The sequence below is a fragment of the Sardina pilchardus genome, chromosome 10 (genome assembly GCF_963854185.1).
Source record: "Sardina pilchardus chromosome 10, fSarPil1.1, whole genome shotgun sequence".
NCBI classification, from domain to species: Eukaryota; Metazoa; Chordata; class Actinopteri; order Clupeiformes; family Clupeidae; genus Sardina; species Sardina pilchardus.
Window position 1 is genome coordinate 33414493 of NC_085003.1, and position 14118 is coordinate 33428610.

General features: G+C 45.7%; 1 protein-coding gene across 4 annotated transcripts in view; it reads right to left on the bottom strand.

Annotated features, from left to right (window-relative positions):
• Nucleotides 1-14112, bottom strand: part of LOC134094445 (ubiquitin-conjugating enzyme E2 Q2-like) — a 17339-nt gene extending 3227 nt beyond the window's left edge. Inside the window, exons 1-12 of one of the 4 annotated variants that reach the window (XM_062547960.1) lie at nucleotides 13863-14112; nucleotides 11769-11873; nucleotides 11113-11235; nucleotides 8765-8815; nucleotides 6746-6883; nucleotides 5399-5483; nucleotides 5224-5284; nucleotides 4519-4609; nucleotides 4123-4181; nucleotides 2164-2212; nucleotides 1752-1847; nucleotides 880-946 (exon numbers count right to left, since the gene is read on the bottom strand). In XM_062547960.1, the coding sequence (XP_062403944.1) occupies nucleotides 880-946; nucleotides 1752-1847; nucleotides 2164-2212; nucleotides 4123-4181; nucleotides 4519-4609; nucleotides 5224-5284; nucleotides 5399-5483; nucleotides 6746-6883; nucleotides 8765-8815; nucleotides 11113-11235; nucleotides 11769-11873; nucleotides 13863-14021 (1084 nt within the window). In that variant the 5' untranslated portion in view covers nucleotides 14022-14112. Of the gene's footprint in view, nucleotides 1-879; nucleotides 947-1751; nucleotides 1848-2163; nucleotides 2213-4122; nucleotides 4182-4518; nucleotides 4610-5223; nucleotides 5285-5398; nucleotides 5505-6745; nucleotides 6887-8764; nucleotides 8816-11112; nucleotides 11236-11768; nucleotides 11874-13862 lie in introns of all 4 variants that reach the window. The other 3 variants (XM_062547958.1, XM_062547957.1, XM_062547959.1) reach the window with 3 other exon arrangements.
• Between the last annotated feature and the right edge of the window lie 6 nt (nucleotides 14113-14118).

The window sequence follows — 14118 nt, forward strand, 5'->3', positions numbered from 1 at the left end:
TCTACAGAACCGTATGACAATATCAAACAACATGACAATCAAGGAACAAGGACTTTTGGGAGCAGCTTGTCACCAAAGAGGCCTTTGCTGAAATTCTTATTTATGAATTTACTAACAACACGAAAACACATTTTCCACAATATTGATCTTACAATTTTAAATGACACACACTCCAGGTCAACAGAAGTGGTGGCAACATTACTGCTCTACAATCTAGGACACACTTCAACACTGCTGCCACTTCAGAACGCATGTTTAGTCTAGGACACACTTCAACACTGCTGCCACTTCAGAACGCATGTTTAGTCTAGGACACACTTCAACACTGCTGCCACTTCAGAACGCATGTTTAGTCTAGGACACACTTCAACACTGCTGCCACTTCAGAACGCATGTTTAGTCTAGGACACACTTCAACACTGCTGCCACTTCAGAACGCATGTTTAGTCTAGGACACACTTCAACACTGCTGCCACTTCAGAACGCATGTTTAGTCTAGGACACACTTCAACACTGCTGCCACTTCAGAACACATGTTTAGGAACTGGACAAATCTCAAGCTGTCAACACAGGCCAGGAATCAGGATCCTTATAAGCAAACCCGTTTACTCCATTCAGATGAGGATCTGTCCAGACCCGTTCTGAACCGGGTTAATGAGGATCTGTCCAGACCCGTTCTGAACCGGGTTAATGAGGATCTGTCCAGACCCGTTCTGAACCGGGTTAATGAGGATCTGTCCAGACCCGTTCTGAACCGGGTTAATGAGGATCTGTCCAGACCCGTTCTGAACCGGGTTAATGAGGATCTGTCCAGACCCGTTCTGAACCGGGTTAATGAGGATCTGTCCAGACCCGTTCTCAACAGGGTTAATTACTCACCATTCTTTTCGTGGATCTGCACCAGGGACTTGTAGGATTGCTGCGCTCTGGCCAGATTATACTGGTTCTGTAGGAGCAAAGGACACACACACACACACACACAAGCGCTTCAGAATCACAATCACAATCACAATCAATTACCTTATTGGCTCCAAACTGGATCCTGGCCTCATAAATCAATTACCTTATTGGCTCCAAACTGGATCCTGGCCTCATTAATCAATTACCTTATTGGCTCCAAACTGGATCCTGGCCTCATTAATCAATTACCTTATTGGCTCCAAACTGGATCCTGGCCTCATTAATCAATTACCTTATTGGCTCCAAACTGGATCCTGGCCTCATCAATCAATTACCTTATTGGCTCCAAAATGGATCCTGGCTTCATCAATCAATTACCTTATTGGCTCCAAACTGGATCCTGGCCTCATCAATCAATTACCTTATTGGCTCCAAACTGGATCCTGGCCTCATCAATCAATTACCTTATTGGCTCCAAACTGGATCCTGGCCTCATCAATCAATTACCTTATTGGCTCCAAACTGGATCCTGGCCTCATTAATCAATTACCTTATTGGCTCCAAACTGGATCCTGGCCTCATTAATCAATTACCTTATTGGCTCCAAACTGGATCCTGGCCTCATTAATCAATTACCTTATTGGCTCCAAACTGGATCCTGGCCTCATCAATCAACTACCTTATTGGCTCCAAACTGGATCCTGGCCTCATTAATCAATTACCTTATTGGCTCCAAACTGGATCCTGGCCTCATTAATCAATTACCTTATTGGCTCCAAACTGGATCCTGGCCTCATTAATCAATTACCTTATTGGCTCCAAACTGGATCCTGGCCTCATTAATCAATTACCTTATTGGCTCCAAACTGGATCCTGGCCTTCCCCTTCACCAAGGTGGCGTTGATCTGCATGATGACGGACTCTATGGAGTAGGCGCTGCTCCAGCCCTGCAACAGAGAACGAGAGGGGGAGACAGGCCACGAGAGTGTGTGTGTGTGTGTGTGTGTGTGTGTGTGTGTGTGTGTGTGTGTGTGTGTGTGTGTGTGTAAGGGGGGGGGGGGGTTAAGACAGAAAGGGGGAGAAAGAAAAATATATTAACACCTCATGAGACATGACATTTCACTTTCTACATCTGAACTGTTTATGAACTGTACATTGACTAAGTCCAGTCAGCTGTAAATTAAAATCTTTAAAACTGTGATAGTTGTAATATTTCTTAATTCATTTAAAGGTGATGTGTACCAGTGCATGCTAAATACAAACCTGTTTAGTGAGCAGCTCCATACACAAGGCGCCTCCACCAAGAACGTAACTGTCACAACAAGATCAAAACACACCGTCAGTCTGAGACATCTCCACAGTAAGATAAAAACTAGCTCACGCATGAGCACTGAAAACTGAGCCAGTGAGAAGAGATTTTTTTTTTTTTTAAACTGAACATGCTACCCTCGGAGAGGGGGGCCTACATATGTGTGTGTGTGTGTGTGTGTGTGTGTGTGTCTGTGTCTGTGTTTCTGATATTATTACTATAATATTATATTGATACACTGGTAACCTACAAAACAAATGAAAATGCTGCTTGTGTGGTTATTTGGTCAGGACAGCACACATTCAGCAGATAGCTTTACAGCTCTAAAGGATCTTTCATATACAGTAGCATGTGAACATTTAAAACTATATTCTTGCTTCATTTGACCATCATTTGACCTCAAATCCACTCCAGAAAGCTGAATAGGAATTGAGATTTTAATATTGCATATTAGATTCTAACCATAGATATTAGAGAGCTAGATAGCACACAGGCTCCAGAGCGTATGCAAATAGTGCCGCCATCATGGGCTCCAGAGCGTCCTAGCGGTATAGCACTTTATAATGCATATCTAGCGGTATAGCACTTTATAATGCGGTGTCTAGCGGTATAGCACTTTATAATGCATATCTAGCGGTATAGCACTTTATAATGCATGTCTAGCGGTATAGCACTTTATAATGCGGTGTCTAGCGGTATAGCACTTTATAATGCATATCTAGCGGTATAGCACTTTATAATGCATATCTAGCGGTATAGCACTTTATAATGCAGTGTCTAGCGGTATAGCACTTTATAATGCATATCTAGCGGTATAGCACTTTATAATGCGGTGTCTAGCGGTATAGCACTTTATAATGCATATCTAGCGGTATAGCACTTTATAATGCATGTCTAGCGGTATAGCACTTTATAATGCGGTGTCTAGCGGTATAGCACTTTATAATGCATATCTAGCGGTATAGCACTTTATAATGCATATCTAGCGGTATAGCACTTTATAATGCAGTGTCTAGCGGTATAGCACTTTATAATGCATATCTAGCGGTAAAGCACTTTATAATGCGGTGTCTAGCGGTATAGCACTTTATAATGCATATCTAGCGGTATAGCACTTTATAATGCATATCTAGCGGTATAGCACTTTATAATGCGGTGTCTAGCGGTATAGCACTTTATAATGCATGTCTAGCGGTATTGCACTTTATAATGCGGTGTCTAGCGGTATAGCACTTTATAATGCATATCTAGCGGTATAGCTCTTTATAATGCATATCTAGCGGTATAGCACTTTATAATGCATATCTAGCGGTATAGCACTTTATAATGCGGTGTCTAGCGGTATAGCACTTTATAATGCGGTGTCTAGCGGTATAGCACTTTATAATGCGGTGTCTAGCGGTATAGCACTTTATAATGCGGTGTCTAGCAGTATAGCACTTTATAATGCATATCTAGCGGTATAGCACTTTATAATGCGGTGTCTAGCGGTATAGCTCTTTATAATGCGTATCTAGCGGTAAAGCACTTTATAATGCGGTGTCTAGCGGTAAAACACTTTATAATGCATATCTAGCGGTATAGCTCTTTATAATGCATATCTAGCGGTAAAGCACTTTATAATGCATATCTAGCGGTATAGCACTTTATAATGCGGTGTCTAGCGGTAAAACACTTTATAATGCATATCTAGCGGTAAAACACAAAATGATGACTAAAAGCATATAACGCCCCGTCCTGTTTACAAAATGCACTGTGATTAATTACTTCTACATTCACACTTGTATCAGTTCTAAGCAGATTTGGAACGTCGTCACATCCCCAGACATGAGGGCAGGGCAGGGCAGGAAGGAAGAGAGCCATTAAGCTTCTAGAATGTTCCCAGTAGAATGTTCCCAGGAATGCAGACTCACCCTCCAGAGAGGACTGGGGACACGACTCGTACAAACGGCGGATCAAACGGAAAATTGTCCTGTCAACAAAAAAAAACAGCCAATTTAGCGCTTAAACATCAGCAGGAGCTTTAGAGTGGTGAGACAAACAGGAACGTACAGTACTACACACGTACAGTACTACACACGTACAGTGCTACACACGTACAGTACTACACACAGGAGCAGTTAGCGTGGGCACCGCTGAGGTTCTCTAGAGGAGAGAACCGTCCAGCGGGGAGAGGAACCTACTTTATAAGAGAAGAGAACTGTCCGGCGGGGAGAGGAACCTACTTTAAAGGAGAAGAGAACCGTCCGGCGGGGAGAGGAACCTACTTTATAGGAGAAGAGAACTGTCCGGCGGGAAGAGGAACCTACTTTATAGGAGAAGTTAAGCAGGATGTAGTCCACCCCCTCCTTCTCCTTCAGGACCTGCAGGTCGCTGTGCAGCGGGCTATCAGGGTCCACCCTGCGGACAAACAACGCAAACACAACACGTGACTCACCCTCTCAAACTACACACTGTCTTCTCACTGACATCATAGTTATGATGAGGACCAGACACATAACAGATCTACTGCACCAATTGTACATGGAGGGCAGAAGAAAGCTTCTGCCATGTGACACTGTACTGACATGCACAAAACAGCCAAGTTAGCAAACAATCATTCAAAACACATGTTGAAATGATCTTCTACTACAAAAAATAAGAATTATTGTTCACTGATACTAACTTCTAAATCAATATCAAACGCCGATGTTAATCAGTTTGCCTAGGCTTCCCACGATTAAACTCCAGAACATTGTTGAAATCACGATGGAAATTTGACACGGATCAATGGCATAACCAATCTCAATCCAAGCTATTGCTATAGCAACGTGTGCTCCGTCTGGCCAAAGCACAGCCCCTTTTCCCTCCAATGAAAACATGATACTTGGTGGAGTGCAAATACAGGGGTCCCTGCAGGTGAACTCCTACTTGAGACACATCTCCCGACGCTTTGCGTTCAGCGACACTCTGTCACTTCCTGAAATATCTCATAAAAGCGTCAGCTAAAGGACTAGATGTAAAAGGTCACTTACGTTTTCACCTTGACGTGCCACTCATAGAGGCTGTCGTTGACCAGCTCAACGGAGTAGATCCCTAGAGGAACACAGAGAGCATGAATAGGAGGAAGTCACAGAGCCATGTTTGTTCTCAGAGCCATGAGTGCTTCCCTCTGTGATCGGTAGATCTCCCTGAGCTCAGCACACTCACCTGACTTGTAACTCTGTGATCGGTAGATCTCCCTGAGTTCCTTCATGAGACGATCCGATGCCTGCACCGAGCCCGATACGGCACCCTGCACAACACAACCAAACACCTGCCATCAGTGAAACATGGGTTAATCAGCATCCTTCAACACAACACAGGACAACATACATGGAACAATCAGCACTGTCCAGGCCTCTGCTGGTTCAACAGCGAAATAATGAAACAGCACCCCCTGCTGTCCAATGGATGTACAGCACTGACATTTCAGAACAACATCCCTGACAGCACGACTACAGGAGTGACTATAAAGGGCCTGAGGAGGAGGCTTGCTTAGTAACGTAGACGTAACGAGTCGTAACGAGTCGTAACGTAGACGTAAGGACTCTCTTCTACCAGTGGCCGTCTCTAACGTTAACGTAGTCCTGCCTCTGGTTCTCTTACGTTTAAGTGGTCCTGCCTCTGGTTCTCTTACGTTTAAGTGGTCCTGCGGTCCTGCCTCTGGTTCTCTTACGCTTAAGTGGTCCTGCCTCTGGTTCTCTTACGTTTAAGTGGTCCTGCCTCTGGTTCTCTTACGCTTAAATGGTCCTGCCTCTGGTTCTCTTACGCTTAAGTGGTCCTGCCTCTGGTTCTCTTACGTTTAAGTGGTCCTGCCTCTGGTTCTCTTACGCTTAAATGGTCCTGCCTCTGGTTCTCTTACGTTTAAGTGGTCCTGCCTCTGGTTCTCTTAGGGCGCTTTCACACCACTAATTCGATTATTTGGTCCGCTTCAGGCAGTGAAATTGTTATTATGTAGCATATAGACTCCAGTGAGGTCCGCTTTCACACCAGAAAACGAACCAAAATTAGTCTGATTGATTTTTTTCTCAATGTTTATCTTCCGGTAGAAATCGGCGCCAATTTTGACTCACTATTTTGACCTACAGTCTATGGTTTGGACCCCAGTTCGCGTTCTCACCAGAGGGACCGCACCAGAGGTCTACTTTTGGTGCGGAGTCAAGCGGACCGAGACCTCCTCTTTTTGGAGGTCTCGGTCCGCTTGTTTTGGTGCGCACCCGAGTGCGATTAATGCTTTCACACCAACGAAAACGAACCAAACTAAGAGGTTTTGGTACGAATGGACCGTTTGGTGCGGACCAAACGATGTTGGTGTGAAAGCACCCTTACGCTTAAGTGGTCCTGCCTCTGGTTCTCTTACGCTTAAATGGTCCTGCCTCTGGTTCTCTTACGCTTAAGTGGTCCTGCCTCTGGTTCTCTTACGTTTAAGTGGTCCTGCCTCTGGTTCTCTTACGCTTAAGTGGTCCTGCCTCTGGTTCTCTTACGCTTAAATGGTCCTGCCTCTGGTTCTCTTACGTTTAAGTGGTCCTGCCTCTGGTTCTTGCGGATCTTCTCGAGGATGGCCAGGTTCTCCTTCTCGATGCCGTCGTCCTCAGACTTCTTGACCTCAGCAGGCTCCTCCTTCATCTCATAGTGGTCAAGGTCTTCAATGTCCTGCTGTCGCACAACACACACACAACCAGTGATACAAAGCGCTGGGACACACAAGATACACACAACATTAAGAGATCATTGCACGTCATCGTCAATTAGTGCCCAGACCTGTCTGAGAGGGGACTGCCTTTACAGGCATGCTGAAGATGAAGAAAATCAGTCTGGATCTCAGAAAGAAAGTCATTGAGGCCTATACTATGGGGGAAGGCCATACTGTAATTTCTAGATGCCTCACAGTCTTTAGAACAGCTGTGCAAGGCATCATTACAAAGTACAAAGAGTTCCAAAGGAAGAGGGACACTGGTGCACTGCAGATGTCTTCTTAGTATTCATTTAAATGGTGTAAAACATTGACTAACGTTTCGACTAGGGCTCGGCGCGTTACCGCGATAACTCATCAATCAATAAACGCAATAATTATTTTATCACGCATTAACACAGTTTTTATTATCTATTTTACACTGTAAAAGTCTGTTGCTCACAGGCTGGTCACAGGATGCCGACTGCTGACGCGCTTACAGGAACCGTGAAAGGAAAACATTATTGGCAGATTTAAACAAACCAACTAACATGGAGCAGGGTAGACCAACGGAACTTTAACATGGCCATTTTCATTTTAAAGTTCTTTCAGACGGCGCAATCGACAGAAGCAAAGGTATTTGTAATCACTGCAAACTTGAATTTTCTTATCACCGGAGTAGGGTGACCAGACATCCCGAAAAAATCGGAACAGACTTGTTTGGGTGTATGGGATCATGAAAAAAAAAGATTATGTTGACATTTTGAGGGATAATATCAAGACATCTGCTCTTAGTCTAGGCTTAGGTCACCACCAGGTCTTTCAGCAGGATAATGACCCAAAGCATATGTGAAAAGTGGTCCAAAACGTCTTAAAAGACACCAAAATCAAGGTCCTGGAGTGGCCTACGCAGAGACCAGAGCTCAACCCCATTGAGAATCTGTGGTACGTGCTCAAAGCAAGAGTCCATGCAAAACAATCATGCAGTTTGGACAAACTGGAGCTAAAGAGTGTCTAAAGAGATATATGCCAATCTAGTTAAAGACTATCCAAAGAAGTTGTTTTCAGTTGAAGCAAAGAAAGGATACACTATTGACTGTTAATGGTCAGGGGGCTAATCATTTTAACATGTCAATTTTCCTTTTCTTGTCACAAATCAGAGCATGAGTAAAACAAATGATCATCAGACTTTGTGGGCATGCTGCCTTTGCCCTGGAGCGATCATATAAACTAGGCACATGTTTGGAAATGGTCATTTTCGTGAATAAACAAAGGCGTATGTCTGCTTTCAGAAGGGGGGCTATGTTTTACCTATTGAATAACTTAATAGAGAAGACAAATGAACGTCACTCAGAAACTGTAAGATGACACCAGAGCATGTGCAGTGCAGTGGTCTCTTGATGTTCTCCAGAGCTGTACGTGCCCAGTGATCAGGGGCATGACAGGAAACCCATAACTAGTGCTGTACGTGTACGTGCCCAGTGATCAGGGGCATGACAGGAAACCCATAACTAGTGCTGTACGTGTACGTGCCCAGTGATCAGGGGCATGACAGGAAACCCATAACTAGTGCTGTACGTGTACGTGCCCAGTGATCAGGGGCATCAACTGCTTAAGCATGACAGGACACCAATAACTAGCGTCAGGAGCTACAGAACAGGTGGACTATAATGAATTAGATAGGAAACCAATAACTAGCGTCAGGAGCTACAGAACAGGTGGACTATAATGAATTAGACAGGAAACCAATAACTAGCGTCAGGAGCTACAGAACAGGTGCACTAGAATGAATAAGATAGGACACCAATAACTAGCGTCAGGAGCTACAGAACAGGTGCACTAGAATGAATAAGATAGGACACCTCTCCCATGTCATCTTCCTCTTCGTCTTCGGAGGTGTCCGTGGTGCCATGCTGAGGAAGAAGAAAATGTGGATAAATATCTATAAAACTCAGATGAATATCTATAAAACTCAGATGAACATCTATAAAACTCAGATAAATATCTATAAAACTCAGATGAACATCTATAAAACTCAGATAAACATCTATAAAACTCAGATAAACATCTCACACTCAGCAGGAAAAACAGAGCGCATAAGTGGTAATGATTCAGGTTCATTTACTGGTCTGGTTTATTCAAAAGTCCTATCACAGGCCGCTTTACTGGGTGTGCAGGGCTACTGAGCCGTCCTATCACAGGCAGCTTTACTGGGTGCGCAGGGCTACTGAGCCGTCCTATCACAGGCAGCTTTACTGGGTGTGCAGGGCTACTGAGCCGTCCCAATCCATTGGGCCGGCTAGCATCACCACAATCCAAAGCCCTCCATGCCATCAGTAGCCTACCACAAGCTTTCATGTTCTCCCACTATGTACAAATATACCTTTATGACTTGGTTGAAGATCTCTCTTGGTTCTCTCTACTAGAAGTCTTTAAGCCCTGGATAAACAAATGCTCAAAAGTGTACATCGATCCCGTCGGTCCTGTGCATAGTCATGCATCTGTCTGTCTGTCTGTCTGCCCTGCAGGAAAACACCTGTCTGCCCTACCTGTCTATCCTGCACGTAGTCATGCACTGGTCACCTGTCTGTCCTGCAGGAAAACACATACCTGTCTGTCCTGTAGGCAGGTATGTACCAGTCTGTCTGTCCTACCTGCCTGTCCTGCGTGTGGTCTAGTACCTGTGTGTCCTGTGTGTGGTCACATACCTGCCTGTCCTGCGTGTGTGTGGTCACATACCTGCCTGTCCTGCGTGTGTGTCCTGCGTGTGTGTGGTCATGTACCTGCCTGTCCTGCGTGTGTGTCCTGCGTGTGTGTGGTCACATACCTGCCTGTCCTGCGTGTGTGTGGTCACATACCTGCCTGCCCTGCGTGTGTGTGGTCACATACCTGCCTGTCCTGCGTGTGTGTGGTCACATACCTGCCTGTCCTGCGTGTCTGTGGTCACATACCTGCCTGTCCTGCGTGTGTGTGGTCACATACCTGCCTGTCCTGCGTGTCTGTGGTCACATACCTGCCTGTCCTGCGTGTGTGTGGTCACATACCTGCCTGTCCTGCGTGTCTGTGGTCACATACCTGCCTGTCCTGCGTGTGTGTGGTCACATACCTGCCTGTCCTGCGTGTGTGTCCTGCGTGTGGTCACATACCTGCCTGTCCTGCGTGTGTGTCCTGCGTGTGGTCACATACCTGCCTGTCCTGCGTGTGTGTGGTCACATACCTGCCTGTCCTGCGTGTGTGTCCTGCGTGTGTGTCCTGCGTGTGTGTCCTGCGTGTGTGTGGTCACATACCTGCCTGTCCTGCGTGTGTGTGGTCACATACCTGCCTGTCCTGCGTGTGTGTCCTGCGTGTGTGTGGTCACATACCTGCCTGTCCTGCGTGTGTGTCCTGCGTGTGTGTGGTCACATACCTGCCTGTCCTGCGTGTGTGTGGTCACGTACCTGCCTGTCCTGCGTGTGTGTGGTCACATACCTGCCTGTCCTGCGTGTGTGTCCTGCGTGTGTGTCCTGCGTGTGTGTGGTCACATACCTGCCTGTCCTGCGTGTGTGTCCTGCGTGTGTGTGGTCACGTACCTGTGTGTCCTGCGTGTGTGTGGTCACGTACCTGCCTGTCCTGCGTGTGGTCACATACCTGCCTGTCCTGCGTGTGTGTCCTGCGTGTGTGTGGTCACATACCTGCCTGTCCTGCGTGTGTGTGGTCACGTACCTGCCTGTCCTGCGTGTGTGTCCTGCGTGTGGTCACATACCTGCCTGTCCTGCGTGTGTGTGGTCACATACCTGCCTGCCCTGCGTGTGTGTGGTCACATACCTGCCTGTCCTGCGTGTGTGTCCTGCGTGTGTGTGGTCACATACCTGCCTGCCCTGCGTGTGTGTGGTCACATACCTGCCTGTCCTGCGTGTGTGTCCTGCGTGTGTGTGGTCACATACCTGCCTGTCCTGCGTGTGTGTGGTCACGTACCTGCCTGTCCTGCGTGTGTGTCCTGCGTGTGTGTCCTGCGTGTGTGTGGTCACATACCTGCCTGTCCTGCGTGTGTGTGGTCATGTACCTGCCTGTCCTGCGTGTGTGTCCTGCGTGTGTGTGGTCACATACCTGCCTGTCCTGCGTGTGTGTGGTCACGTACCTGCCTGTCCTGCGTGTGTGTCCTGCGTGTGGTCACGCACCTGCCTGTCCTGCGTGTGTGTCCTGCGTGTGTGTCCTGCGTGTGGTCACGTACCTTCTTGTCCTGGCTGATGGGTCCAGCAGGAAGCGGCTGGTCCAGCATCTCCACATCGGGGTGCTGCGGCAGGTTGTAGAGGCGGCACAGGTCACAGATCAGCCGCTTCAGCTGCTGCAAGAGCTGCACAACCCAACACACACACACACACACACACACACACACACACACTTAGCCTGTTAGCACTTCCTCGGGTGTGCACACATATAAACACACACCTAAACACAAACACTGATATAACAGTTGGAAAAACTACAGGCATTGTCATTTCCATGCTACATACACACACACACACACATAACCAGATGTACTGTATGCTGTCCAGCAACTCCAACCCATTCCTTTCACACATGCCTTCAGATCACAGGGCCCTGTGCCATGTCAGGGGAATGCCATGTGAGAGGGCTGTGGTGTTGAGGCCACCATGTTGAGTGAGAGGGCTGTGGTGTTGAGTGAGAGGGCTGTGGTGTTGAGTGAGAGGGCTGTGGTGTTGAGTGAGAGGGCTGTGGTGTTGGGGCTCCCTGTTGAGTGAGAGGGCTGTGGTGTTGAGTAAGAGGGCTGTGGTGTTGAGTGAGTGGGCTATGGTGTTGAGTGAGAGGGCTGTGGTGTTGGGGCCCCCTGTTGAGTGCATGGCACGAGTGGCTTCCTGCTCTTACCAGAGTGTTCCCCCTCCTAACATCATCCAGCCGCTCCAGCACCTCCGCCAGGCTCGGGTCATCAGAGTCAACAAACCATATGGGCGCGGTAGCAGGGTAAGACTCCTAGCACACACAGACAGACACACGGCATTAGTCTTGGGGCACACACACGGCAAAATTAAACATTATGTTCCGTACCAAACATGTTGTTTCATTCCTGGCTTCACAAAACTCTGAACTAATTAAGATAAAGTTGGCAGATCTGGGCTCCAGCATCTGCACAAGGGCAGCAGCAATTAAAATGCTACATTCAGCACTAATGATTACTAATATTACACTCATACTGATACTGCATTTTAAATAAACATGATGGACAGTATCCACCTTCCAGGTGTGTGTGTAACTCTTGACAACATAAAATGTCATTAATTATCCAAAATCAGGAAACCTGCCATTGTAAAGCACAACACTATTTTGCATAGATTTAACATCAAAACACGATTTTGTGAGATTGTATCAAATGAATGTCGGATTGTTGACAAAACAATGCTTTTGTGGTCGAAGTATACGGCATCACCTATGACATTGTATGCAAAAATAAATCCAGCATCGACAGGTCTCTCAATATGAGTTAATGTGAGCTGCGCTGTTATGAAAACAGCAAAGGTCTGTAGATGGGGTGACTCGTTGATAATAATTTATTTCTGTGAAATGTCAAACTTGCGTAACTGCGTTGTCTAAATGAGCAAACGGGATCCTCTTCGTTGAAATGGCGTCGCAATACAGTGTATAAAATGTAAAAACATGACGGGTGCAACACTTGCCTTTCCTGTATGGATAACAAGCCAACAACATAACGTCACTACGCTGCAAGCTAGGTTGCTAGCTACTAGCAACATTGTTCTTTTGCATGAAAACACTACGACCGACCAAACATTATTCATTGTCACCATAGTATTAAAATAATATATACCGTTTTGATTAAAATAGAATAAGGACGTATATGTAGAATATGCATATGAATATACCTTAATAAGTTCAGATGTCAGGATAATACATAACTAATGACAACTGGCTAATGTTAGCTAGAAGTCACCAACAAATATTGACAACTTCTTGCAGCATTAGCAGTGGGTATAACGCTTTCTTGGCTGTTGAATAACAGTTAAGGTAGGTTATTTTGCGTGTGTGCCATGGCAAATAAATACATTGGTAAGTAAGAAAGCTAGCTAGCTGGGTTAGACATAACTTAAACATATTTGAGGACCAAGAAGGCTAGCTTTACGACCGAGGTAAGGCTTCCTAGTATAACTAGTTAGCAAGTAAGCTAAACGTTGATTGCATATATCTCACATTAACCAATGTCAGCGTTAATGTTAGCTATGATGGGTTTTGCTCATACCAACGCCAAAAGAATCTCATATGTTGCATATTTTAGCTTTTAAGTAATGTTACAGTGATGCAAATAACCTCAAACATATTGGGGAAAGTGGCTAACATAGACGGACATAACGTTAATCAGAACCACCCTACACGTTCAGTCAGTAGGTTCAGTGGCTAATGTTAGCTCGTTAGCATTTAAGCTACAGTAACTCCTCCATGTAATGTAGCTAATGTTAGCTAGAAATATTAGCTAAATTTCAAAACATCGGGTGGGTTTCATGGTTGTCTTCTCAGATACCTTCACTTAACATGGTGTGATAGTAGTGTAGTTACTACATTGTCTTATAGTGGCTTGTTATTTTCATGTTGGACAGAAGTTTAGATTTGTTTCCCAAGGCTATTACTAACAGCTCGCAACAGACTAACGTTAACTAGCTGAGTTGATTCCGTAGCCTCAAAATAAGCAACTGCTATGGACACACTGGCCAAGATTACTCCATGCCTAATAATACAACTGTCAATACGCGAAAAAGATGACAGTGCATATACACATATAATGTTATATTGTTATTTGATAACTGCTAACTCATGTCATACACAACGCGGTCTCTGACCTTTTCTTCCTTTTCGAAAAAATGGGCCTAAAACAGTAGCACGCTAACTAGCTAGGTACTAGCTTGATGCTCAAACCAACAAACTCTAGGATACCCTCATCCTCTGTCATCTTACCGTGATGTTGCAATGTATAATCAGGAGCTTTTCGCCGGTCACATTGAACTGACAACTGAGTTCATCTGGTTTCCAATCGATGATTCTGAAACGCTCGTGATTTTGGTCAAAAATTGACTCCAGAAACTTTAATTCGGCCTTGAGCCCCGATACCGACATCTTCCACTCATCTCCGGCCAACCCACGGGGAAGGGGGGAAGTTGCAAACTACTGCGACCGCGCAATCGAGGCTGATCCACAGCCCGTGCTCTGCTCG